The sequence below is a fragment of the Tachyglossus aculeatus genome, chromosome 1, assembly GCF_015852505.1.
Source record: "Tachyglossus aculeatus isolate mTacAcu1 chromosome 1, mTacAcu1.pri, whole genome shotgun sequence".
NCBI lineage: Eukaryota > Metazoa > Chordata > Mammalia > Monotremata > Tachyglossidae > Tachyglossus > Tachyglossus aculeatus.
In genome coordinates, this window is record NC_052066.1 from 170,902,253 (window position 1) to 170,928,637 (window position 26,385).

General features: G+C 45.8%; 1 protein-coding gene across 9 annotated transcripts in view; it reads right to left on the reverse strand.

The window, feature by feature from the left end:
* TTLL5 (tubulin tyrosine ligase like 5) overlaps positions 1–26,385 on the reverse strand; it is a 257,197-nt gene that overhangs the window by 193,953 nt on the left and 36,859 nt on the right. For all 9 annotated transcript variants that reach the window (XM_038741693.1, XM_038741730.1, XM_038741773.1 and 6 more), the window contains exons 8-12: positions 21,001–21,070; positions 20,628–20,712; positions 5,661–5,762; positions 3,434–3,525; positions 1,520–1,627 (exon numbers count right to left, since the gene is read on the reverse strand). In XM_038741693.1, the coding sequence (XP_038597621.1) occupies positions 1,520–1,627; positions 3,434–3,525; positions 5,661–5,762; positions 20,628–20,712; positions 21,001–21,070 (457 nt within the window). The remainder of the gene's footprint in view (positions 1–1,519; positions 1,628–3,433; positions 3,526–5,660; positions 5,763–20,627; positions 20,713–21,000; positions 21,071–26,385) is intronic.

Sequence of the window (26,385 nt, forward strand, 5' to 3'; positions counted from 1 at the left end):
CATGTTACGCTGGCATGTCTGCAGCATCAGAGCGCTGTTAAAGTTTCAACTTTTTCAGTGGACATATGTACCTCACAACAATAAAGAATACACCAGATACACCAGTGCTCTGCCTGTCACCGGGGACTGCGCACAGGGATATTCTTTCCCCTGATTAAGGACTGTCTTCCTACCCTAGCCCACCAGCTCGGTATTGGCTACAGGAGAGTGCCAGAGGATAAGAAACACACACCAAAAAGTCCAGAACTCACACCTAGTTATAAAGGCCCGGAAAAGAGAGTCACTAAAATTCACGTCCCAGAAACGTGTTCATTAACAGGCCAGGCACCGGGATCACATGGGACTGGCCGCTATATTTCCAGAAAGAAACTGGAACTGGAACTGGCAACTTCCAGATCCCTAGATCTTTCTGCCATCATTTTGGGGGCACAATGTTTAGCCTTTTGTTAGCCTTTTGTTAGCACAACCCCCTCCTAAGTCTTTTAAAAATCTAAAAGTCTTTCAAAGGATCAGAGCCAAAGTCCAACCAATCATCCCGTTGCAACTCTCTGATGGAAGCCCAGGCAACTATATTTTTCATTAGGGCAGGCTGACGCTTAAACCCTTGCCCTTTGATCCTATTAAATCCCTTCCCCACCAACATATCCACCCTGCTCCCAATATAGCCAGGACTGCAAATTTCAGAGAAACTGAGGAATTCCCAGCTCCCCCAAACAGCACTGCCAAGGCCTTATGACCCTGCGAAGGATGCACAATCCCTTCAAGCAAGATCGTGCGGCTAGCACTCAAAATAAACTCACTGTCAGAGGAAATGCGCTGCCTCTTTGTAGTTCCTTCCTGAATGATTTGGGGAAGGGCAGAAACACCTGTCAGACGGCAGGCACGTACCGGTACCAGCCGGTTCCTTGGAGTTGTTCCCAGTTTCCCTGCCAGTGAGTTCTTGAAGGTATTATTTGATCCATGATTTTCCGTCCCAAGCGGCCAGAAGCAACCCCGTCCTTCCCACTGGTACTTTCTCATAAGCACAAGGATCAATCCTCGTTCTTGACTCACTTCAGTATGATCTTGGGTCGTCACATCAGGGCATCAAGATGTCATATAGACATTAGCCACTGATTTACAAAAGAGAGAATCGGTAAGGTCTAGAGGAAAGAGCACAAGCCTGGGGGTCAGAGGACCTGAGTCCTAAGCCCCGATCAGCCACTTGTCTGCTGTGTGACCACGGGCAAGTCACTTCACTTCTCCACGCTTCAGTTTCCTCATCGGTAAATTGGGATTCAATATCTGGTCTCCTTCCTATTTAGATTGTGAATCCCATGTGGGACCTGATTATCCTGTATCTACCCCAGTGTTAGTACAGTGCTTTGGCACAGAGTAAGCACTGAAATACCACAATTATCATATATTTTATTATTATTATTATTATTAGAGACCCACCCACCATCCTTAACTTTAAGTCCCATTCTAATTTATCAAATCTTCCCACAAGCTTTAACATGAAACTACTTGAATCGCTTACCAAAACAGCTGCTTCGATGAGGGACAAAGGCTTTGCAAGCGGTAGCAATAGCCAACTCAGCAGAGATGATAGTTTTAATGACCAGATCCTCGACGTGGGCCATTAGTACTGCAAGGCAAAAACAAAACAAAACACCATGAAAGAAAACTGTGTGTGTTTGCAAAGAATGTCTCGGTCTAAATGGTAGTCAAACAGCACTGGGCCCAGTGCAGTGTAGTACATACTTGAGAAGTACAAAACAAGCAACATATTCCCTGCGCTTAAGGAGCTGATACTCTAGACACAAACGGATTTACAGAGTAATCAAAATACGGTATAACTGAATTTATTCAATCGTATTAAGCTCCTACTGTGTGCAGAGCACTGTACTAAGTGCTTAACTGAATAAATGTATGTACGTAAATGCTGAGGTTGGGTATAAACTTGCCTTAAGTCATCCAGCAAACAAGCGGCAGAGCCGGGATTAGAACCCAGGTCCTCTCACTCCCAGGCCCTTGCTGTACGCACTAAGCCAGGCTGAAGGGATGTGTGAGTGATATATCAGCGAAGAGATATGTGCCGAGCAACACTTCAGGAAGATTATCGATGAGCGGCCTGTAATATGTACTGAGGAGTGGGGCCAGGTTGGGAAGAACGGGAAGGAGCCGGGTTCAACAGTCTAGCCAAAATACAACAACGCTTCTACCGGAATAGTAGCTCTTAAGGTGGAGAGGAAGGCACGGAGCCAGGAAACTCTGTATAGGAAGACTTGGCAGAGCTTGACAGCGGTTTGAATGTGAGAGTTGAACGAGAACTTGGAGTCAAGGATAAAGCTGAGGTTGCAAGATTCCGGACAGAACACGAGTAAGTCATAACCAAACCCATAAACGTAGGTAATACGGGTATTCCTGGCTATTACGAACAACTACCAACGTGACTGGCCAAATTCAAAACTCCAGTTAGGACTGGAAACAGGGTTAGGAGAGTTTATTTCAATTAGCTATTCCAAGTTCTGACAACTGTACATGATGGCTGGCTATTTTCAGTATTTTCTACACTCCAGGTTTTGGTGACCGCTTCATGCCCTCATTAACAAGCCATTTCCAGGACTCCTCCTGAACTCACCCCCTTCCAGACACCCTAGGTTGCTCTTTGGAGAGAAGAAGCATGGTCCGGGGGGTAAAGCACAGACTTGGGGCTCAAGGATCTGGGTTCTAATTCTGGTTCCACCACTTGTCTGCTGTATGACCTTGGGCAAAGTCACTTCACTTCTCTGGGCCTCGGTTACCTCATCTGTAAAATGAGGATTTAGACAGTAAGCCCCATGTGGGACATGGACTGTGTCCAACCAGATAAATTTGTAGATGCCCCAGCGCTTAGTAAAGGGCCTGGCACATAGTAAGCACTTAACAGACACCATAAAAAAAAGAACGCTTCATCACTGATGACTTGGCCCACACATGCATTCTCAGATACATGTATAGAAGAGATTTCTTCCTTTCTATGTCCTCTCTCCACCAAATCTCTGTCATCACCATCCTATTCTCTGTAGAACTGAAAAATACTCTATGAGCACATTTTTTTTTAAGATGATCAAGAGTAAGCAGCTCAGTTGGGTGGGTTTTGAATTTTTGCCTGCTAGTTTTGAGAGATTCTCAAAGACCATGGTAAGAATTGGTCTTTCCTTCCTCCAAAAGAAGGAATAAGTGAGTATAAAAATCCCAGCTTCCATAGCCATGCCTCGCAGCTTAGCCTTACTATCACAGAAATAGTAATGGAATGCGCACCTGGTAAGAGATACTGGCAACTTTTCATAAGAGGAAGGAAGACGAATAATCAATCAATCAATCGTATTTATTGAGCGCTTACTGTGTGCAGAGCACTGTACTAAGTGCTTGGGAAGTACAAATTGGCAACAGTGGAGGGAAAACTCACCACTTGTGTCTCTTCCTTCTTGTTTCAGGTACCTAAGCATCGCACTCATGCTCCACTTGTTCCCATAATCCTCTACTTCAGGATCATCACAGCTAAAACAAATCAAAAGATCAGGGGTGGTCACCAAAAGGTATACTTCTCTTCACGTCTTTTTTCACATAAAGGATCATCATCATCACGAACAATATTTACTGAAGGCCTGTTTCATGCAGAGCACTACCTGAAGGGACCTGCTTGAAGAAAACCTTAAGGAACACGTAGTTTCTCTCTTCAGATTTCCAATCACCTATCCCGCTTTCCCGATTTCCCTCGGTTGGCTTTCCATCCTTATAGGTTCTAAAGCACACCTAGGATGTCTGTGGGTGTGCCAGAGCACTCAACGGGCTGGATTTTTAGAGGACCTGGCCTAGTCTGAGCCCAAGTCTTGCGCTGGCCTGAGGGATCAGTGGGCTAACCCAAGTCCATGCAAGACCTAAGCCCCAAACCTTCAGCTTGGTAGAGCCTGAATCTGCCGGACCCACACCACGGAACCCATGGGCATATTCCACCCAGCACATAGGACACTGAACAGTGGTTTCACGTATGAAGTTTTCCCTGGTCTGTTGTGGCTAACACCCCAACAGCCCACTACTTGCCCAACAGGAGTGAGGCACAGGCCCAGTTCTAGTTCAGGGTCACTCGGTGAGTCAACTGTATTTATTAAATGCTTATCGTGTGCAGAACACTGTACTAAGCACTTGGGAGAGTTCAATAAGACAGACACGTTCCCTGCCCACAGTGAGCTTACAGTCAGGGCTTGGGGGTCCCGTTCACAGACACCACGGCCCAGAGCTCAAAACCGGTTGAGTCATAAAGGGCAACAGTTGGGTCGGACCAAGTATGGCCAGCCAGGTGGGGATCCTCCACCTATCTCAAGCTTGTGGGAGCTGAGGGGACAGAAGAGAGACGCCCTCAGGGGCCACTCTTCGGGTCTCAATGGGCCACAGAACAATACAGGTCCCGAGCTGGTACGACACGGAGTTGAGTGTTAGGAAGCATGCATGTGCACTGAACTCAAACATGCCATTGCCCAGGATTGCTGGGGCTTACCTGGCAAGTTGTCAATCACACGGCCTGCCTCTTTTCTTCATATCTTCGCTGGAAGCCAATAGGACACGCTCTCCAGAGCTCAGGTGGGGTGGGGGAAAGGGAGGAGGGGTCGAGGAGAGAGGAGAGGTGGAGGATGCACAATTCAAATAACCCTGTTTCGAAGCAGACCCTCCCCGCTGCCCTTTCCGGGTCCTTCGGTGTCACTGACTGGACGCTAGAACACAGATGATTCACAAGCTAGGCTACTGTTGTAGCAACAGCCCAGCAAGACAAGGGCAGGGTCCCAGGAGTGCGTAATGGTCTCACAAAAAAAGCCATTTCCCAAGGGAAACAGGATTTGGGGGCTGAGGGTACCTCGGACTGCTCCTTTCATCCCTACTGCCGTGCTCTATTAACCTTCTGAAGTGGAGGATGGGATTGTCTGGAACAATCATATGCCCTGTTCAGGGGAAGGAACTTCCAGCTCAGTGAGACCTGAAAAGTCCCAGGCTTCTGTTCCATCTCTCCTCGGTCCTGCAACGTACCTATTTTTAGCTTTAGCAGAAAGTAACTATTTGGGTTTCTTTTTATTACTATTTGGGTTTCTTTTTATTTTTCCTCTTTTTGGCAAAATTGTCAGCATGAAAGGAAAACAGACCCGACAGAATGTTTCCACCCGGCTGGGTTGGTCCCTCTTTCTACGCAGGCAGCTTCTGAGATGGCCTCAGTTCTCACTTTCCCAAAGACCGGGTTTCCTCATTCCCTCATACACAGGCCCCCGCCAGCGGATAAAAAGATCAATCCATCCGTCAATCGATGGTATCTATCGAGGGCTTTGACGGACACAAGGGGCACAACTTCAGGGCGGAGGAAATGGTGGGAAGGGAAAGAGGGAACACCACGCCTCGCAGTTGGGTGCCGCAGAGATGGAGATGAGGCCCAAATCCCTCGAATGCCACTGGTAGATACCTCGCCAGGTGGGTTTGGCGAGAATCTGACCCCCTCCCCAGAATTTACAGCAGTTGTCATTTACTCCCAAGATCTAGTCACTTCTTGAGACCAAAGTGCCGAGTCCTCCCATCCCAGAGTGGTTCCGGATTCCACCCCCTCCCTGCTTCAGACTGCCACACAGGCCCTTCAGCCCAGACCTAGTTAATACCTGACGTAGTCTCCACTCTTCTTGTTGACACTATAGTTGGTCAGATGCATGAACTGGTTTCGAATGAATTTCGGTCCTTGATCATATCTCACAGTGGCAAACCTAAAATTGAGGCCACAGGGATAATTACTAGAGACATTTCTTCAGGTTCAGGGAACCAAGGGACTAAACAATCCGGAAAACTGAAAGAAGGAGCCAAGGCCTCGGTTTGGTGGGTCAGCAGAAGAATGAACGAGAAAGGAGAGCTCAGTTGCTCAACTTGGGGACTCGGGTGGAGGTCACAGTGGTTGCTCAGCAGTTAGCACAATGGTTGCTCAGCAGTCAGCACAACCACCTACGGAATAGGGGTCCTCAACATAGGATAAATCGATCAACAGTATTTACTGAGCACTACCTGTGTGCAGGGGTAAGCGCTCAATCAATACAACTGATTGATTGATTACAGAGTACTGGAACTAAACACTTGGGAAAGTACACTATAACAGAGTTAGTAGAAGCAATCTCTGTCCCCAGGGCGCTCACAGTCCACACGGGGAGAAAGACATTAAAATACAGGAGGGAACAGGGGAAACAGGGCAGTATAAGAAGATTTACATATGCACGGTGGGGCTGGGGTGAGTAGCAAAGTGATTAGGGGGTGGCCAAATTGCAATTGTCCAAGATAACGAGAGACATGGGGTTGCTGTGCAGAAGCTAAGAGAAGCACATGGTGTAGGGGAAATGGGTGAGGGTGGTGATGACTACACGTGGCAACGGATAAAGCCTGCAGAATAATTTGGTGAGTGATGGGGCAGAATGCACTGATCCCAGAACCTAGGATGGCTACATCCAAGGCCACCTTTGGGAGACCCTACTGCTACCCCTTCTTTTCTCCATCAGAAACAGAAGGAAGACACGTAAACAAAACCAGGTGCAGGGTGAGTGGAGTGGAAACATCTATCCGATTCTAGAAGGATCACCAGTGACCAGCAGCCGGTTGGCAGAACACCTCTTCACGAGCATTCGACATCCTCTGATGGGACCAGGGGCTTCCTGGAGATGCCCAGATCCCATCAGCCGCGTCCCTCTGTGCCGAGAGAGACTTGCCCTCCTCCTGAAGAGACTGTCGGAATCTAACACTGACTGAAGTTCTTGTGAAATGCAGGAAGGGGGCCCAACCCTGCCCCTCAAAGCCTGCCCGCCTGCCGCAGACATTACCTCACGGCAACACACCTCGTACCCTCCTATCCCTCAAAACAACAATGGGAACCAAGGAGGAAAAACGTTGCGCTTCAGAGAATGAGGCCCCTCTCATCGCCCGTGACTGGAAGTTCCAGCTCTCACTTGGCAAGCAGCGAGGCTTAGAAAACAAAAATGGTAAGAACCAGGGGGTCGGCGAAAATCTGGTACTCAGCTCACCTTCCATTCCCTACAAGGGGCCTAATGCTCAAGGCACAGAAATGCTCTCCCTCCAATCTCCCTAAATCATTGCTCCCTGAAGTTCAGACTCCCATAATCCCGGATGCAACCGCATGGAGTTTAGGAAAGCAGATATTATGGAAGAGGAGGAGGAAATAAACAGTGTTTAGGAAAAGGAAAGCGATTCAGAGAAAGGAAGTGGAAAGTGTGTGGATGTGAGAAACAAAGGGCCTGGAATTAGCACCTGACAAATATCAGCAGAAAGTACTTACTGGGTGGGTGGACTGTAAGAGCTTCTCTCTCAACAAAGACATTACGGAGACTACCTCTTCAGCTCTTGTGAATATCATATCTGTAGATCATTGTATAGCACAGGTTTCAAAGAAACCAAGCCTGTACATTCTGACAGGGGGTCTGAATCGCCCCAATTAAAAACCGATATCCATTCCCCATAGGGCACCCTGGAATCAATATATTAATAGTGGATTTACAAGGATCCAGATGCTCCTCTTAACTTATCATCAGAATGAGGCTGAGATGACAGAGTTCCTAGGACAGAAAATCCCAAAACCTTTGGATCCTCAGAAAGAAAAGAGAACTTTCCTTCTGTTGTACTTTCCCAAGTGCTTAGTACAGTGGCTTACACACAGCAAGCACTCAAGAAATATGACTGACCGAATGAATGAATGAATCTGGACACTCTGAGCTGTGTGACACCTTTCAGAAAAGGAGAGATTTCACAAAGGAAAAGCAGACAAATCTAGATTCCACAATTTATTCTTTATTATTGTGCATCACACTGAAGACTGCATGGACCAATTCTTTGAGAAAAATATCCTAGAGGTTTTTTGTTTTTGTTTTTTTACAATGGTATTTGTTACGTGCTTACTATGTATCAAGCACTATTCTAAGTGCTGGGGTAGATACAATAAGTTAATCAGGTTGGACACAGTCCCTTGTCCCAAATAGGGCTCACAGTCTAAGTAAGAGGGAGGACAGATACTGAATCCCCATTTTATAGATGAGAAACCCGAGGCACAGAGAAGTTAAGTGATCATTCAAGGTCACACAGCAGGCAACTGGCTGAACTGGGATTAGAACCCAGATCATCTGATTCCCAGGCCCAAGCTCTTTCCACTAGGCCATACTACTTTTCTCCTCCTCGCTTCATTCCCACAAACTCACCCAGAGTACTACAACAGTGTGAGCCCACTGCTGGGTAGGGACTGTCTCTATATGTTACCAACTTGTATTTCCCAAGTGCTTAGTACAGTGCTCTGCACACAGTAAGCGCTCAATAAATACGATTGATGATGATGATGAACAGTGTTAATGATTTAATGGTTTAGTTAAATGGAAAAGTATCACCCACAAAGGCCTTCTTTCTGAAGGCACCTCTCTTAGGGACGCGAAAAACAATTCCGAAAATGTTCGCCACGCGTCAACGGCCGTAACAGGAGAACGATCACCTAGGCTAGGGAAAGAGCTGATGAGAGAAGTTTCCATCAAAGAGACAGCCTGACCCTGGAATCCCCAATCCACTCTTCAGAGCCCTCCCAGCTCACGGCTGCCCCTCACTCCCACCTCAGCCATACTGTCCAGTTTGGCCAACCACCAAGGAAGGAAAAAGAAAGCCCACTGCATATGGATATGGGAAAATGACCACAGATGAGTGCCAAGGAAAGACTGGAACAAATGAACAATGAATGCCCCTGCTAGTGCATTACCAACATAAGGAAGATACTCTTGAAACGCTTCCAGACTTATTGTTCCGAGACCTGATACCTTTAAGAAGAGCATACCAAACTAAAGAAGAACAGTACGGGGCAGAAGTGGGACTCTTTATCCCTGTTCCAACTACTGCTACACTCTTCTGAGATTACGGTATCGAAGCCACATGCCGGGGAAAAAAGCTTGTAATTGTTCTTAGAACAGTGCTTGGCACATAGTAAGCGCTTAATAAGTGCCATTATTATTATTATTACACTGCTCGGCAAAGAGTCAGCACTTTGCAAGTACCACAATTATTGTTATTTGTAGTAGTAGTAGTATGAAGGCCCAAACATAGGATGGGCCTACTAACCATTTCTTCGATGATTAGTTCTCAGCAGCAGCACAACACAGTGTATATGACCAAATACCCTTCTTCGGAAGAGAGAGGGGTTGAGCCCTGGGAGAACAATAATAATTATGGTACTTGTTGAGTGTTTGCTATGTGCCAGGCACTGTACTAAGCGCTGAGAAGGCACTAAAGGTTGGGCGCGGCCGGGTGCCAGCTGCGGCCGTTTCGAGGAGCAGCCTGAGGAGGAGCAGCGTGGCTCAGTGGAAAGAGCCCGGGCTCTGGAGTCAGAGGTCATGGGTTCAAATCCCGGCTCCGCCACTTGTCAGCTGTGTGACTTTGGGCAAGTCACTTCGCTTCTCTGCGCCTCAGTGACCTCATCCGTAAAACGAGGATTAAGACTCTGAGCACTCCGTGGGACAGCCTGATCACCTTGTAAGCTCCCCAGTGCTTCGAACAGTGCTTTGCACATAGTAAGCGCTTAATAAATGCCATTTTTTTTTAAAAAAGTGTGAAGCCAGCATTTTCAGACCAGCTTACCAAGAGGCCACTGGGTTTTGACTTGGCCTGAATCCGTCAAATCTGACGAGAAGAGCGCAAGAGGCCCAAGTGCGCTCTGATCTTCTGTCAACCAGCTGCAACAAGGAGATTGCCAAAGTGCTGCAGTGAATAAGCAGCGCCCTATGGAGCCGTCTGGGGAAAGGATTACGGGACTGATCCCCGGCTTCCAGAGCCAGAAATCATTCAAACTGCACAAACAGGGAGAGTCTACCAGTTAGGGGTGACAGCAAGGGTTTCTCCTCTTTCTCCACAAAACTCCCTTCCCCCCCACTCCCTTGTTATTGTTGTCTCCCTCCTTTCTCTCGCTGCCGTTAAAGGCTCTGGACAGCGTGCGGCCTGTGAGGTAATCGGAATTCCTTGGCAGCCGGCGAGCACCTGAATTCTTTCAAAACCGCAGGAATCCAGCAGAGAAAAGGTAAATATCCCAGCGGAGCCAGTGCTAATTAGCAAGGAGGACTACTGGAAAAGGGATTGAGCGGAGGGGAGGTGGCTCCAGATGCTTTCCGGTCTTTTCTGAATTTTAACTGAACGAATAATCCAACCGAGGAAGCGAGAAAGCAGCCCCCACTGACGCTACAAGTGTCCACCAGCCGCCCCGGCAAAACTGGAACGCTTATGGCTTCCTGGAGATGAGCGTCAGTTTTCCCCCCGAGTTGCTAATGCTATGGCTACTTGGGGCTCCGCGGTGCGCATTTGGTTTTCAGTTCAGTTTTGTTCTCCGTGTCTTTTGCTTTTAATTTTCCCTGTTTTAGTGAAAATTTGGCTGGGGGCCTCATGCTCCAAAGGGACCTTGTCAAATCGTTTAGACCAAAAATTGGACCCACCTAAAACTGTAAAAAGCCAATACAGAGACTTTTTTTGGATTCGACCTCTCTGAGAGAGGAAAAAAAGTCAGCACCATTAAGTACAGCAGAAGCAGCCTGTTTGCTCCCTCTTTTGGTACGTGGCAGCTATCCGCTGCATACACGAATCTCAAAGTACACCACACCTGATTAAACAGCTACTGGATCAATCAATCAATCGTATTTCTTGAGCGCTTACTGTGTGCAGAGCACTGTACTAAACGCTTGGGAAGTACAAGTTGGCAACATATAGAGACGGTCCCTACCCAACAGTGGGCTCACGGTCTAGAAGTGGGCTCACAGTCTACAGTCTACTGGACGTAGATGAGGAGGGAGGAGAGAAAACCAGAAAGCCAAACTCGCTTCCTTAACATCTACTCTAACTGTGCATCGAGAAGCAGCGTGGCTCAGTGGAAAGAACCCGGGCTTTGGAGTCACGGGTCATGGGTTCAAATCCCGGCTCCGCCAATTGTCAGCTGTGTGACTTTGGGCAAGTCACTTCACTTCTCTGGGCCTCAGTTACCTCATCTGTAAAATGGGAATTAAGACTGTGAGCCCCCCGAGGGACAACCTGATCACTTTGTAACCTCCCCAGTGCTTAGAACAGCACATAGTAAGCACTTAATAAATGCCATTATTACTATTATGATAAAAAAATGGGAGAAGCAAACTCTTTACTGCCTTTACTCCAAAGAAGAGAGAGTGGGGGAGTGAAAATGTTCCTTAACATCTACTCTAAATGTGCATAATAAAAAATGGAGGAAGCAAAAACTCTTTTACTGCCTTTACTCCAAAGAAGAGAGAGTGAAAACGTACATTTCAAATGAAGTGGGCTGATTTCCTTTCCTTTAGATGGAGAAACTCAGGGCTACTCATGTATATATGGATGAACAAGTATCCCGGGGTTACTAGCCCTGGGAAACTTTGCTTTCTCTTGTGACTAATGGGAGGAGGAGGCAGGCAATCCCAGCTTCCTTCACAGAGATTCCTGTCTCCTTCTAAAGTGGGAAAGACCCTTGAGGTATCACAGCCTCAGTAGCTGATAAATCACATCACCTCCGACCTCCCAGCTCTGCCTCTTGGGAGGATTCGGGACCTTTTTCGGTTGTCCTTTCATCCTCTGGAGCCCCAAGGTCTGAATCTGTTTGGACATCAGGGCAAAACATCCCAGTGGCCTCACCACAGTGCTTGCCCATCACTTGCCCCAACCAAAAAAATGCCATTATTTTCCACAGACGTGACGTCTGACGGAGAGAAGCTTTAGGCCAGAGCAAGTTAAGGGCAGAGGCAAATCACATCTACCCTAGAGCTCAGCACAAAGTAAGCGCTTAATAAACACCATCGCTATAATTACATGAAAAAGCAACTATGACTCACAGAAAGAAAAAGGATAGGGGCAGACATCGGGTGGCAAGCCCAGACACCCGGCTTTAGCTAAGATAGTCATGAATTTTAGGGTTCTACTTTCAAAAGCCCCAGGCGGAACCTATTAGATTCCCACTTTCGGCCGTGGGTTGCGAGAGGACGAAAGTACCCGATAATTAGGGATGGCTCTGAATAAGAGCAGCCATAGAAAAGGCTGGAATAGCTGGTTTTGCCAGCCAATCTGATGTTGCTGGCCCACACCTAAAACTTCTGGCAGTAGCTGCACCCAATTAAACCCCACTCCTGGTGATCCCACCTCACAAACCAGGCTATCCCAGCAGGAGACCCACAGTTACAGTCCAGGCAGTGGCAGACAATGGTAATAATAATGATAATAATAATAATAACAACAACATTCACTGCGGTATTAAGTGTTTTGCTATGTGCCAAGCACTATATGAAATCCTAAGGTAGATACGGAATAATCAGGTCAGACACGGTCCCTGTTCCACAGGTGGCTCACGGACTAAGTGAGAGGGAGAGCAGGTATTTCATTCCCATTTTAGAGATGAAGAAATTGAGACAAAGACAAGTTGAGTGACTTGCCCAAAGTCAACACAGCAGACAAGTGACAGAGCAGGGATTAGAACCCAAGTCCTCTGGCTCCCAGGCATGTGCCCCTTCCACTAGACTAAGTGATGAGCAAGTTTCCGTCACACCCATCTCTTCATTGCCTCCCTTTTCCCTTCCCTTCTTCTTTTCTCACATCTATTTCCCTCATCCCTTTCTCCTAATTCTCTGTTCTGTACTTCCCAAGAGCTTAGTACTGTGCACTGACCCCCAGTGAGTGCCCCATAAATGCTGTTATTATTATTACACTCTGTGTTATCTCTCAGTGGAAATATTTAGCACTACTTTTATGGCACCACTCTTTCCCCAAGTTTCACTTCCCTTTCCTCCCTCCAAACCTATTCTCTCCCTTCCTACAGATGCCAGATTTCTAGTCGCCATACCTGAAGAGATCTGGAAGAGTTTGCTCAGGGAAGCCAATGCAGCCCACTTCAAGTTTCCTGCATCTCTGATGTTACTTCAACAAGCATGATGATGCACTAAACCTTCCAAATAAATATAACTGCAGCCCTCAGGAGGGCTGCAAACTTAAACCTCTATATTCAACTTCTTTTGCCTTTTTCTATCCCCTCGGGGAAAAAGCGGCAACAAATTTACATGGTTTAGTTCAAGGATCATTCAAGGATTTTGACCTTTGTCCAACTACTGGTAGGCAAAACACTCAATTATAGAAAATTTTAGGTGGATTTGGGAATCTCCTTTGCTTCTTACCACACGAGCCATTGTGTGACCACAAAACTAGGGCTAAATATTACCACTGGGAGATAACACAGAGTGTAATAATAGTAATAGCTTTTAGGGGGCACACACTGGGGGGCAATGCACTGTACTAAGCACTTGGGAAGTACAGAACAGAGAATGACATTCCCTGTTTTAAATCAGGTCTGTGTAAAATGCATTGCATACATCACTAGCTCACCCTCAGTCAAACCAGTCCAACTTGTGGCCTAACAAAGAAGGTAAGAGAAAAACAATGCCTAGGAGGTCCTACGCAACCCAACCCCACAATTCTCTACCCCATTCTAACCTTATAGATAGATACGCGGGTGTCTTCCCCCAGGAGCCCAGGAAAATAAATAAAAGACTACCTGGGAGTGGCAGTTCCTCAGTCACTGTACCCTGGTCCCCTGACCTGAAACCGCCTGGCCCGGGGAGAATTACAAAGGAGAATCTGAGCCCAATCCAAACAGGGTTTAACTTGGACCTGACCCCAGTTGTTGAGAAAATATGATACTATTTGTAAAGCACTTAGTAGGTGCCAGGCACTGTACTAAGGGCTGATCAACTAACCCATGGCTCACAATGCAGAGATAAAACAGGGAGAGGATCAGGGAGCTTAAACTCCAGTCAGTGACAACTATAAAGCCCAGGATCTTGCCACACTTGAGAACAAGCAGGGTTAACTAGTAGGAAATAAACCATGCAGTATTAAGAGGAATATCCTGAATGGGTCTAGCACTTATTTTTCCAAACGAGCAGTTATCTCATTTTTATCCTCTCAATACCCCTGTGCGGCAGAGGCAGGTTCTATTATCCCTATTCCACAGCTGAGGAAATTGAGGCAGGTATTTAGAAACTAAGTGACTATCTAAGGTCACACAGATAGCCAGTGGCAGAGGTGGGACTAGAACCTAAATCTCCGGATTCTGGTACTCACACTCCCTCCACTAGATCACAGTGCACACTGTGGTAGGGATGATTATTCTACCAAATAAAGATAGCTACTAGAGAATAATAATAATAATAATAATAATGATGATGGCATTTACTAAGCATTTACTATGTGCAAAGCACTGTTCTAAGCGCTGGGGAGGTTACAAAGTGATCAGGTTGTCCCACGGGGGGCTTACAGTCTTAATCCCCATTTTACAGATGAGGGAACTGAGGCCCAGAGAAGTGAAGTGACTTGCCCAAAGTCACACAGCTGACAAGTGGCAGAGCTGGGATTAGAACCCATGACCTCTGACTCCAAAGCCCGGGCTCTTTCCACTGAGCCACGCTTTTAGTCGGGGAATCTGGGTTCTAATCTTGGCTCTGCCACTGGTCTGCTGTGTAATCTTCGGCAAATCACCTAACTTCTCTGTGCCTCAGTTACCTCATCTGAAAATGGGGATTATGACGGTGAGCTCCATGTGGGACAAGGGCTCTGTCCAACCTGATTATCTTGTATCTACCCCATCACTTCGTACAGTGCCTAGCATCTAGTAATTGCTTAATAACATTTTTAAAAAAAGCCTCCTCTAGGAAAAGTTGAGAACCATTTAAATAATAATAATAATAATAATAATAATAATGGCATTTATTAAGCGCTTACTATGTGCAAAGCACTGTTCTAAGAGCTGGGGAGAATACACGGTGAGCAGGTTGTCCCACGGGGGGCTCACAGTCTCAATCCCCATTTTACAGATGAGGTAACTGAGGCCCAGAGAAGCGAAGTGACTTGCCCAAAGTCACACGGCTGACAAGTGGCAGAGCCGGGATTTGAACCCGTGACCTCTGACTCCAAAGCCCGGGCTCCTACGAGCACTAAGAGCACACTGGAAATAGTTCAACAGCAATTCAGGGTTTAAAATAGAACAGCATTTCCTTCCTTCAGCTGCACGAGGTGATATTTTCTTTCAGTCCTTAGAAAGCAACAACGAATAAAATAGGAGAGGAGGACGAAACAACAACAAAAAAAACCCCAGCCTCTCCTCCACAAAATCCTGAGTTGCAACTTTGATCTGGTCTGGAGTCAGAGGCTTGGCCCAGTTCGTTCTCCCACAACTGTGAAAGGTTTTTGTTCTCGCTGTGGATTTTCAAAAACGAAGAGGCCACAACTGGGGAACTCCGGTACCCTGCAGTGTCTGCGGGGCTCAGGCCTGCGAAGAGCGGCCACATTGCAAATGCTGTTACTGCCATCTACGGATCAGAGCAACAAGCTTCTCTGGGAGCCGAACTCACGCGCCGAGTTCAATAGATCCACGATATTTCTTCCCCCCATCTACTTTTTTCGGAAGATGAAGTGATGAAAAGTATTACCAGTGGTCCGAGGGGCCACCGGGCCCACGGCGCGCCGGCTGCAGGATCTTAGCAACAAGACACCTGAACTGAGGCGGCCCCAGTCCAGGGAAGACGATCTGGTCATCATCATCATCATCATCAATCGTATTTATTGAGCGCTTACTATGTGCAGAGCACTGTACTAAGCGCTTGGGAAGTACAAGTTGGCAACATGTAGAGACAATCCCTACCCAGCAGTGGGCTCACAGTCTAAAAGGGGGAGACGGAGAACAAAACCAAACATACTAACAAAATAAAATAAATAGAATAGACATGTACAAGTAAAATAAATAAATAAATAAATCATCATCATCATCAATCGTATTTATTGAGCGCTTACTATGTGCAGAGCACTGTACTAAGCGCTTGGGAAGGACAAGTTGGCAACATATAGAGACAGTCCCTACCCAACAGTGGGCTCACAGGCTAAAAGGGGGAGACAGGGAACAAAACCAACATACTAACAAAATTAAATAAATAGAATAGAAATGTAAAAGTAAAATAAATAAATAAATAAATAAATAAAATAAACAGAATGGATATGCATAAGCAAAATAAATAAATAAATAAATCATCATCATCATCAATCGTATTTATTGAGCGCTTACTATGTGCAGAGCACTGTACTAAGCGCTTGGGAAGGACAGGTTGGCAACATGTAGAGACAGTCCCTACCCAACAGTGGGCTCACAGTCTAAAAGGGGAAGACGGAGAACAAAACCAAACATACTAACAAAATAAAATAAATAGAATAGATATGTACAAGTAAAATAAATAAATAAATAAATCATCATCATCATCAATCATATTTATTGAGCGCTTACTATGTGCACAGCACTGTACTAAGCGCTTGGGAAGTACAAGTTGGCAACATGTAGAGACAGTCCCTACCCAACAGTGGGCTCACAGGCTAAAAAGGGGAGACGGAGAACAAAACCAAACATACTAACAAAATAAAATAAATAGAATAGATATGTACAAGTAAAATAAATAAATAGAGTAATAAATATGTACAAACATATATACATATATACAGGTGCTGTACTCAATCGTATTTATTAATAATAATAATAATAATAATGGCATTTATTGAGCACTTCCTCATCATCAATCGTATTTATTGAGCGCTTACTATGTGCAGAGCACTGTACTAAGCGCTTGGGAAGTACAAGTTGGCAACATGTAGAGACAGTCCCTACCCAACAGTGGGCTCACAGTCTAAAAGGGGGAGACAGAGAACAAAACCAAACATACTAACAAAATAAAATAAATAGAATAGATATGTACAAGTAAAATAGAGTAATAAATATGTACAAACATATATACATATATACAGGTGCTGTACTCAATCGTATTTATTAATAATAATAATAATAATAATAATAATGGCATTTATTAAGCGCTTACTATGTGCAAAGCACTGTTCTAAGCGCTGGGGAGGTTACAAGGTGATCAGGTTGTCCCTCAAGGGGCTCGCAGTCTTAATCCCCATTTAACAGATGAGGTAACTGGCACAGAGAAGTGAAGTGACTGACCCAAAGTCACACAGCTGACAATTGGCAGAGCCGGGGTTTGAACCCACGACCTCTGACTCCAAAGTCTGGGCTCTTTCCACGGAGCTACGCTCTGTGCCCTTACTGTGTACAGAGCACTGAACTAAGCACTTGGGAGAGTATGATTTAACAGTAAACAGACACAGTCCCTGCCCACAACGAACTTACAGACTAGAGGGGGAGACGGACAATGATATAAATAAATAAATTACAGATGTGTACATAAGTGCTGTGGGGCTGGGCGAGGGGATGAATAAAGGGAGAAAGTCAAGCCGACACAGAAGGGAGTGGGAGAAGAGGAGAGGAGGTCTTGATCAGGGAAGGCCTCTTGGAGGAGACGTGCCTTCAGTGAGGCTTTGAAGGAGGGGAGAGCAATTGCCGGATTTGAGGAGGGAGGGTATTCCAGGCCAGAGGCAGGATGTGGGCGAGAGACTGGCACTGAGATAGATGAGATCGAGGTACGGTGAGAAGGTTACCAGCAGATGAGCAAAATGTGCCGGTTGGGTCGTAGTCGGTGAGTAGCGAGGTGACGTAGGAGGGGGCAAGGTGATTGAGTGCATCAGTGCTCTGCACACAGTGAGCGCTCAATAAATACGACTGAATTTAAGCCAACGGTGAAGAGTACTACTTTGATGTGGAGGTGAACAGGCAACCACTGTAGTTTCTTGAGGAGTGGGGAAACACGTACTGAATGTTTTTGTGGAAAAATGATCCGGGCAGCGGAGTGAAGTAAGACCTATAGTGGGGAGAGGCAGGAGGCTGGGAGGTCAGTAAGGAAGGTGATACAGTAATCAAGACAGGACGGGATGAGTGATTGGATTAACATGGAACTGCTCAAGAAGGTTCATGCAAACTAGCATCAAAACAAAGATCTCTCAATCAATCAATCAATTGTATTTATTGAGGGCTTCCTGTGTGCACAGCACTCTACTAAGTACTTCAGAACGTATAATAAAACAGAGTTGATAGACATGTCTCCTGCCCAAAGAAAGTGCTTCTGCATACTATCAACCGAAAGGGAGGCATCCGTACTAATAATAATAATTATAGTATTTGCTAAGCACTTCCTATGTGCCGGGAACTGCTGTGAGCACTGGGGTGGATATACACAAATCGGGTTGGACACTGTCCCTGTCCCACGTGGGGCTCACAGGCTCAATCCCCATTTCACAGATGAGGTAACTGAGGCGCAGAGAAGTGAAGTGACTTGACCGAGGTCATACAGCGGGCAAGTGGAGGAGCTGGGATTAGAACCCGTGACCTTTTGACTGCCAAGCCCAAGCTCTATCCACTCTGACACGCTGCTTCTAGCCATGCTATTTCTGTCATCGGGAGAAGGATTTCCTTTGAGAAGAGATTCTCAGGTTCCCGCATTATCAAAAGACGAAGGAGGGGTCTTTGATGGACTGCAAACTAAAGGGAGGACAGAGAAGCATCTGGGAGCTTGGATTTCTTTGCCTATCAAAGTCATCAGCCTTGGCAGTTTGGGTGTGCATCAGCCAGAAGAATATGCTGGGATGGTGCATCCTGGCATGTAAGGCCAGTGGGTGTCTTAATAAAGAGCATCTTTCCTAAGCCATGATCCTTCAGTGCTGTTCCTTCGGAAATGGGATGGTCCTGTTACCCGAGCATGAGAGGTAACAAAAGCACTATTCCATCTTGATAAAAATGCATATTAAAAGTCGTATATACATACAGAATGCCACAATACCTTTTTCATGCATTTAGAAGTTGCTACTTCCCTCACGCCCTTTTAAAGTGTTTCTACCCAAATTACTATTCCAAAATAGAGGTCGGGATCCCCAGACCAAGGTTTGGCGATTTAGAGAAGTATACGGCTTCAAGATAATCGCTTGGCTTGGTCTGACCTATGGCCATTAAATCAACAGACAGGAAAAGAAATGCTGGAGATAAACTAGTAGAGAAGATCTTGGATGCCTTCCCAACTGGATTACAGTTTGTGTCCTGTAATGCAGGCGATTAAGACTTGTAAAGAAAAGGACAAAATAAAATAAGAAACTACAAAAGGTAGGAAATATGTGCTTCCTATGTGTGACACGCTTGTCTCACACTCAGCTGAACACTGAGGTAGATAAAAGGTAAATCAGATGAGACCCAAGCCCAGTCACGGGGAAGGAGGGCAGGTATCATCTCCATTTTTCAGGAGGAAAAGACACATAGTAGGTTACTGATAGAGCTAGAATCCAGGTCTCTGGACTCCAAGCCCCAAGCTTTTTCCACTAAAATTAAAGTAATATATTCATTTCACGTTATTTGGTTATCCTCAATCCTCCTGAAAGAATCCTACCCAAAGCCCCCAAAATGTGATTTGGTCCCATACAGTTCTCTCTTTTCAAATCATTTTCTGCCTATGAAAGAAAGCTGTGAGTGAAGCAGCAGGAGGTCATCTACAGCTGCAGCAAACACTGGCCTCTGAAGCCACCCAGATTCATTCATTCAATCGTACTTACTGAGCGCTTCCTGTGTGCAGAGCACTGTACTAAGCGCTTGATGGATGATACCACTTGCTTTCCCACAGTGAGGGATAACAAAAACCACCACCAATTAAAGGGAGCAAAATACACTGACACGGGCTCTCCACGATCATGATCCTCAACTATTGACAAGTGTCTCCTGGGTGAACTGGAACCTCGGTAACCAATGTGTTGTCCTCTACTCTTACAACCCCGAGAACAAGTCAGCATCAACGTTAATATAATCCACTCCCTATGACCAGCGTTTCCTAATACTTGGAACTCCACTACTCGATGAATCCCCAGCAGGATAACTGTTATGCGCTCTATACGGGGGAGGGGTGGCCTACTCTAAGACTATGTGAAGCTTCCAAATGCAGAGGTGATGCTGCTACAGAGTACAAAGAATGTCAAGTGACTGAAGCCCGCCGCTTTCCTCCATACCTTCCTCCCAAATAGACCTGTTCGTAATTCCAGGACCTCAATAGTCCCACCTAACTGCACTGCTGAAATGACTTCTTCCAAAAAGGACATCCACCGCCAGCATGTCAGTTTCAATATAGGCGGGGAATGCCTTCTGGGAAGACATGTCAATTTTCATTTTCTCTTTGGCCAACTGTTTTGCTGAGTAAGACTTTACAGATGACCGAGGGGGAGAAAACGTCCTTGCCCTTCCCCAAACCTACAGTCGTGAGCTTGGGCAGAGCTTCCTCAACAAGTGCTATAGCCACCTCCTGATTTCTTCATCCTTGGCAGGATTGGACAGAGTCTTCAGACTATTGTAGAAAGTTAGAGTTGTTGGAGAGCTTGGTATTAAATTGGCAGTTAAGAAAACGGAGAAAAAAAATAACCATGACATCATACTAGGCCATCGACCAAGTGAAACACTGATTATACATTACTATGTTTTAGAGGAATCTGAACCATCTGGGTTCATTCAGTCTTCACGAGCTTAGCAGCATAATAGGAAATAACTCTCTGAACCTGACAAGTTGCCTCAAAGAATCCCTCCGAAAAGCTTACTGAATAAAGAAACCTCTTACCTGGCTAATCCCTCCTCGTAGAGATAGATGACAAGGGGGTCGTAGGATGTCACGAGCACATAGAGGCGCACATCAAATTTGAAATCTAGAAGAACAATTAAACGTACGTTGAAAAATAATTCAGTGTGTTTTCCATAACAGGCTGATGGGAATGTGGAGAAGCAAAAACAAGGGGCCGTCAAAGAAATTAAATAATATATTTCTGGCAGCATTCATGGCCCAACTTCCACCTGTGTTGACTTAAGAGTTCTGAAATCATTAATATTTCTCCAGAGGGCAGCATGACAAGATCTGTTCTCATCCCTTTTCCTGGCTGCAGTGCTAAAATTCAAAGGGATCCCCAAGAAATGGAGCAAGAGAATGCATAACTCACCATCTATGAGGAGTGGGTTGTTGATGTAACGGGAGACCAGGATGTTCTCTTCCAGGGAAATCTGGTTTGGCTACAAAATAGAGAGGATGAGAGCATACAAGTGATGAGGAACCCCAACAGCTGGTTTGTGTGAGGGGGAAAAGGTGCTTTTTCTCAAAGACCGCTTCGGAAAACCTCAAGAAAGCAACTCCTTCTATAGGCCACTCTGAGGCCCAAACAATACCACCTCACTGGCCTGAGGAACTGTCATTTAACACTTTAGATTAACTCGGACTAAAACCTCCTCACCTGTCTTCTCCCCAACAAACCTTCTCCTTGCAAATTGGTGCTGTTACCCCCCAGAGACTTCTGATCTTTTGACCCCATCCACTTTTCTCCACTCATCATGCCCCGCTTGGCCTCCATACCCAAACTACCTTCCCTCGATGACCAAATTGATGCTCTCAACACCACCCTCTCTACTGAACATAACTCACTTGGCTCCTCTGTCCCTTTCATAACCTCACACCACTAAGCCACAGCCCTGATCCCCGGCACCGTCCACTTCCTTCGCTTTTGTGCACGAGCCACAGCTCTGCCGGCCGAAATCTGGATATCAGCCCGACCTCGTCCACTTTAAGTTTATTCTTACGTGCTTTAACTCTGCCCTCTCCTTTGCCCGGCAAAATTATTTCTCCATTCTTACTGACACCCATGTCCACTGCCCTCGCTAATTGTTCCAGACGTTCAGCTCCCTCTTCAAACCCCGTTCCTCCGCTTTCCCCATCTATTGACCCTAATGACCAGGCCACTTACTCTACTGAGACAACTGAAACTATCGGGTGTGATCTCCCTAAAATTTCCCCTGCCCCTCCCTAATCCCTCCCTCCTCCTGCCTCTCCTTCAACTCTCCCATCCTTCCCAAGAGTATCTCAAGAGATCTCCTGCCTTCTCTAAAAACCCACCCACGCAACCTGTGCATCCAACCCCATCCCTTCACACCTTATCAAAACACTCTCCCCCTCTCTTCTTCCCTCCCTAACTTCCATCTTCAACTATTCACTCTCCAATGGCTTCTTCCCCACTGCTTTCAAACGTGCCCATCTCCCTACCCCACAAAAAAACCCAACTCTTGACCCCACAGCTCTCTCCAGTTATCGCTCCATCTCCCTCCTATTATTCCTCTCCAATTTCCTTGAGTGAATTGTCTACACCTGCTGTCTCTAGTTCCTCTCCTCCAATTCTCTTCTTGACCCCCTCCAATCTGGCTTCCGTCCTCTTCACTCCACCATCCTGCCTCCCCTCCTATCACTTAGCCACTATTCTCAATATCTTTCGAGGGCTCCACCTCTGCCTCCTACCATCGTTTTTACTCACAAGTCTGTAACCTGGGTGTCATCCTTGACTTCTCTCTTTCATTCAACCCACACATTCAATCCATCACTAAATTCTGTTGGTCCCACCTTCACAACATCGCCAAAATCTGCCCTTTCCTCTCCATCCAAACTGCTACCACTTTAATACCAATCACTCATCCTGTCCCACCTGGATTACTGCATCAGCCTCCTTGCTGACCTCCCAGCCTCCTGCCTCTCCCCACTCCAGTCCTGGTATTACCAGAACTAGTATCAACGTACTAGTATTAGTATATCTGCTGCCTGGATCATTTTTCTACAGAAACATTCAGGACATGTCAACTCACTTCTCAAAAAACTCCAGTGGTCACCGATCCATCTCCGCATCGAACAAAAACTCCACACCATTGGCTTTATAACACTCAATCACCTTGCCCCCTCTACTTCACCTCGCTGTCCTCCTACTCCAACCCAGCCTGCACACTTCACTCTTCTAGTGCCAACCTCCTCACTGTACCTTGATCTCATCTTTCTCACCGCAGACCTCTCACTCACGTCCTGCCTCTGACCTGGAACGCCCTCCCTCCTCACATCCGACAATTATTCACCCCACCTTCAACCCCTTAATGAAGGCACATCTCCTCCAAGAAGCCTTCCCTAAGCCCTTTTTTCCTTTTCTTCCAACCCCTTCTGTGTTGCCCTGACTTGCTCCCTTTATTCATCCCCCCTCCCAGTCCCATAGCACTTATGTACATATCTGTAATTTATTCATTTATATTCACGTCTGCTGCCTCCCCTTCTAGACTGTAATTATGGGTAGGGACTATGTCTTACATTGTTGCGTTGTACTCTCCCAAACAGTACAGTGCTTTGCACACAGTATGCACAAAATAAATTTGATTGATTGATCAAGACGGCTTCAACAGTTTAAGAAATGTTCCCGTAAGGAAAAACGTAGACTCCTAGATCTTAACTGAATCCCACAGATAGCCTGTGGATTACACTCATCCTCCAATCCTGTCAAGTATTTGGATGGAACTTATAAAAGGAAGGTGATTTTGTGACTATCATAAAACAGAGTACAGATACACCATGCTGTGCCTTGGTTTCCTCCCCTGTAAAATGTAGATTTTATACCTGTTTTTCCTCCCTCTTAGACTGTGAGCACTTTGTGGGACAAGGACTGTCCCAATTGATTATCTTGCACCTACCCCAGTGATTAGAACAGTGCTGGCACATAGTAAGTGCTTAACAGACACCACTATTATTATCAGGACCATCTCTTTCCATTCTCTTCTGTGTAGTTATACTATTGATAATTTGTCTTGTAGCTACCAAAACACTGATATTAGTGTAACTGGTCTGTACTCTTCCTTCTTCCCATTTTAAAAAAGGGCTTCCCCTTCCTAATCCTCACGACTAAGTTTCACCCGTCGTTCTTGACGGGAGATGCCACAGTGTATGCAAACAATGCCCTTTTATAAGGACCTCCTGCTCAGCTTTCAGAAGTCCATAAGCTACAGGGTTCAGAAAGGAATTCCCTTCTCCATTCCCTATCTCTCCCTCTATGAAACACAGTACCATTCTGCAGCACCCATTTTCCTCAAATATCACTCGGAAGCACTATCGGACTGTAAGCTCCTTGAAGGTGAGATCATGCCTACCAACTCTATCGTACTCTCCCTCATGCTTATTACAGTGCTTGGCACACGAAGTGCTCAATTAAAACCAGTGATTGACTAATTCACCAAATCACTCAGACTCTCCCCTGGCTCCTTTCAATGCCCTGGAAAGACTACAGTTAAACTGCAGCCAAACAGTTAAAGTGTAGCCTAACTACACTTAAAGAAAGTCACATGACACCCGGAGGAAATATTTTTGCCTGTTAAAGGGAGAAAGAGAATCAGATTTCTCTTTCTCTGTAGTTTTTCCCAGTGCATTGAAAGGAGCTAGGGTAGAGTCTGAGTGCCACCCATCTCACTTGGAGATTTTATTCAAGACTGTGGGCCATTCACCCCAGCACTGACAAAATGAGGACACTGGGCTTCCGTGACGGTTGGACGCAGCTGTATTTCATTGTAAAAACTGGAGACAAAAGCTCCACTTCTCTTTAAAGGAAAATATAGCACTTGTAGGAGAGGAGTCCGTAACCATTTTGTGTAGAAGAGTCAAATAAAAACAAACCTTTGAGCAGTTGGTGTGAGCAGGGAATGTGTCTACCCACTCTGTTGTACTGTACCCTCCCAAGCACTTAGTACAGTGTTCTGCATGCGGTAAGTGCTCGGTAAATATCACTGATTCACTGAGCCAGTCCCACCGTTTAAATCCATATTCGTGTAGCTTGTTTCATTGTGGAGGTTTAATTATAAAACAAAATGAGTAATTTCACAAATATACCTCCACAATGAAATAAGCTACTTTTAGACTTTTAGTCTTTCAGACTGTGAGCCCACTGTTGGGTAGGGACTGTCTCTATACGTTGCCAATTTGTACTTCCCAAGCACTTAGTACAGTGCTCTGCATGCGGTAAGTGCTCAGTAAATATCACTGATTCACTGAGCCAGTCCCACAGTTTAAATCCATATTCGTGTCGCTTGTTTCATTGCGGAGGTATAATTATAAAACAAAATGAGTAATTTCACAAATATACCTCCACAATGAAATAAGCTACTTTTAGTCTTTTAGACTGTGAGCCCACTGTTGGGTAGGGACTGTCTCTATATGTTGTCAATTTGTACTTCCCAAGCGCTTAGTACAGTGCTCTGCACATAGTAAGCGCTCAATAAATACGATTGATGATGATGATAAGCTACATTGCTCGAACTGACATTTTCCGATTGGCTTTAGAGAGAGGAGGACAGTGTAAAAAGAGCAGAGGGGGAGGTAAAAGCGGGAGAAAAGGCGACCAAACAAACAGAGGAGGAAGAAGGAAAAGGGGAAAGAAAGCATGGGGAGAGGAGAAAGGGGAAAAAGGGAGAGAATGAAATTATTCCTGTTTGTTTTCATTTAGGGAGGGGGCAGGGTGGGGCCAGAGCTGCAGAGCCCTGGGCCTGGTGGTGCCGCCATCTCGTTCACCCCATCCTCCTACGCCACCAGTTTCCGTGCACCTGGCATGGGTACAGGTGAATCTTCTTCCTCAGTGCCCACGAGGGCTGCCAGAAGTCTGCTTGGTGCCTAGCACAGGGTTGAAACTTGGCCCCCGACGACACACTTTCCGGTTCTTGAGGCAGAGCTACTCTTGCTCCGTGCCTGGTCACCTGCGGAGGCCTCCTGCCTGGCTTGCCATAGGCAATAGCAGTCATAGGCTCCTGTATATAGGTATATATGTCCTGTATATATGTTTGTACATATTTATTACTCTATTTATTTATTTATTTTACTTGTACATATCTATTCTATTTATTTTATTTTGTTAGTATGTTTGGTTTTGTTCTGTCTCCCCCTTTTAGACTGTGAGCCCACTGTTGGGTAGGGGCTGTCTCTATATGTTGCCAATTTGTACTTCCCAAGCGCTTAGTACAGTGCTCTGCACATAGTAAGCGCTCAATAAATACGATTGATGATGATGATGATGATGACCTCTATTCAAAGATATCTACTAATTCCAATAAATGAAACAGAACATTCAGAGTTCTCAACAGAATAATGGCAAAGCTTATTAAGCACTTACTATGTGCCAAGGACTGTGCTGAATACTGGGATAGACGTACGACAACCAGTCCGTACAAAGTTCCCGTCCCATACAGGGATCACGGTCTAAGAAGAGGGAGAATAGGTATTTTATCCTCATTTTACAGATGAGGAAACTGAGGCACCAAGTGATTCAAGTGACTTGCCCATGGTCACATAGCAGGTGTAGGTGGAAGAACCAGGGCCGGAACTCACGTCTCCTGTCTCTCAGTCCCATGTTCGGTACGTTACCTTTCAAAAATGCTCCACAACTTCACAGACTGCTCTGATATTTAAAGACACGCAGGAAAACGATACCCTTGACTAGAGCCAATTGATGCAACTCTGGTGGCTAAATGTCACTTCCACTGTCCTTATTTGT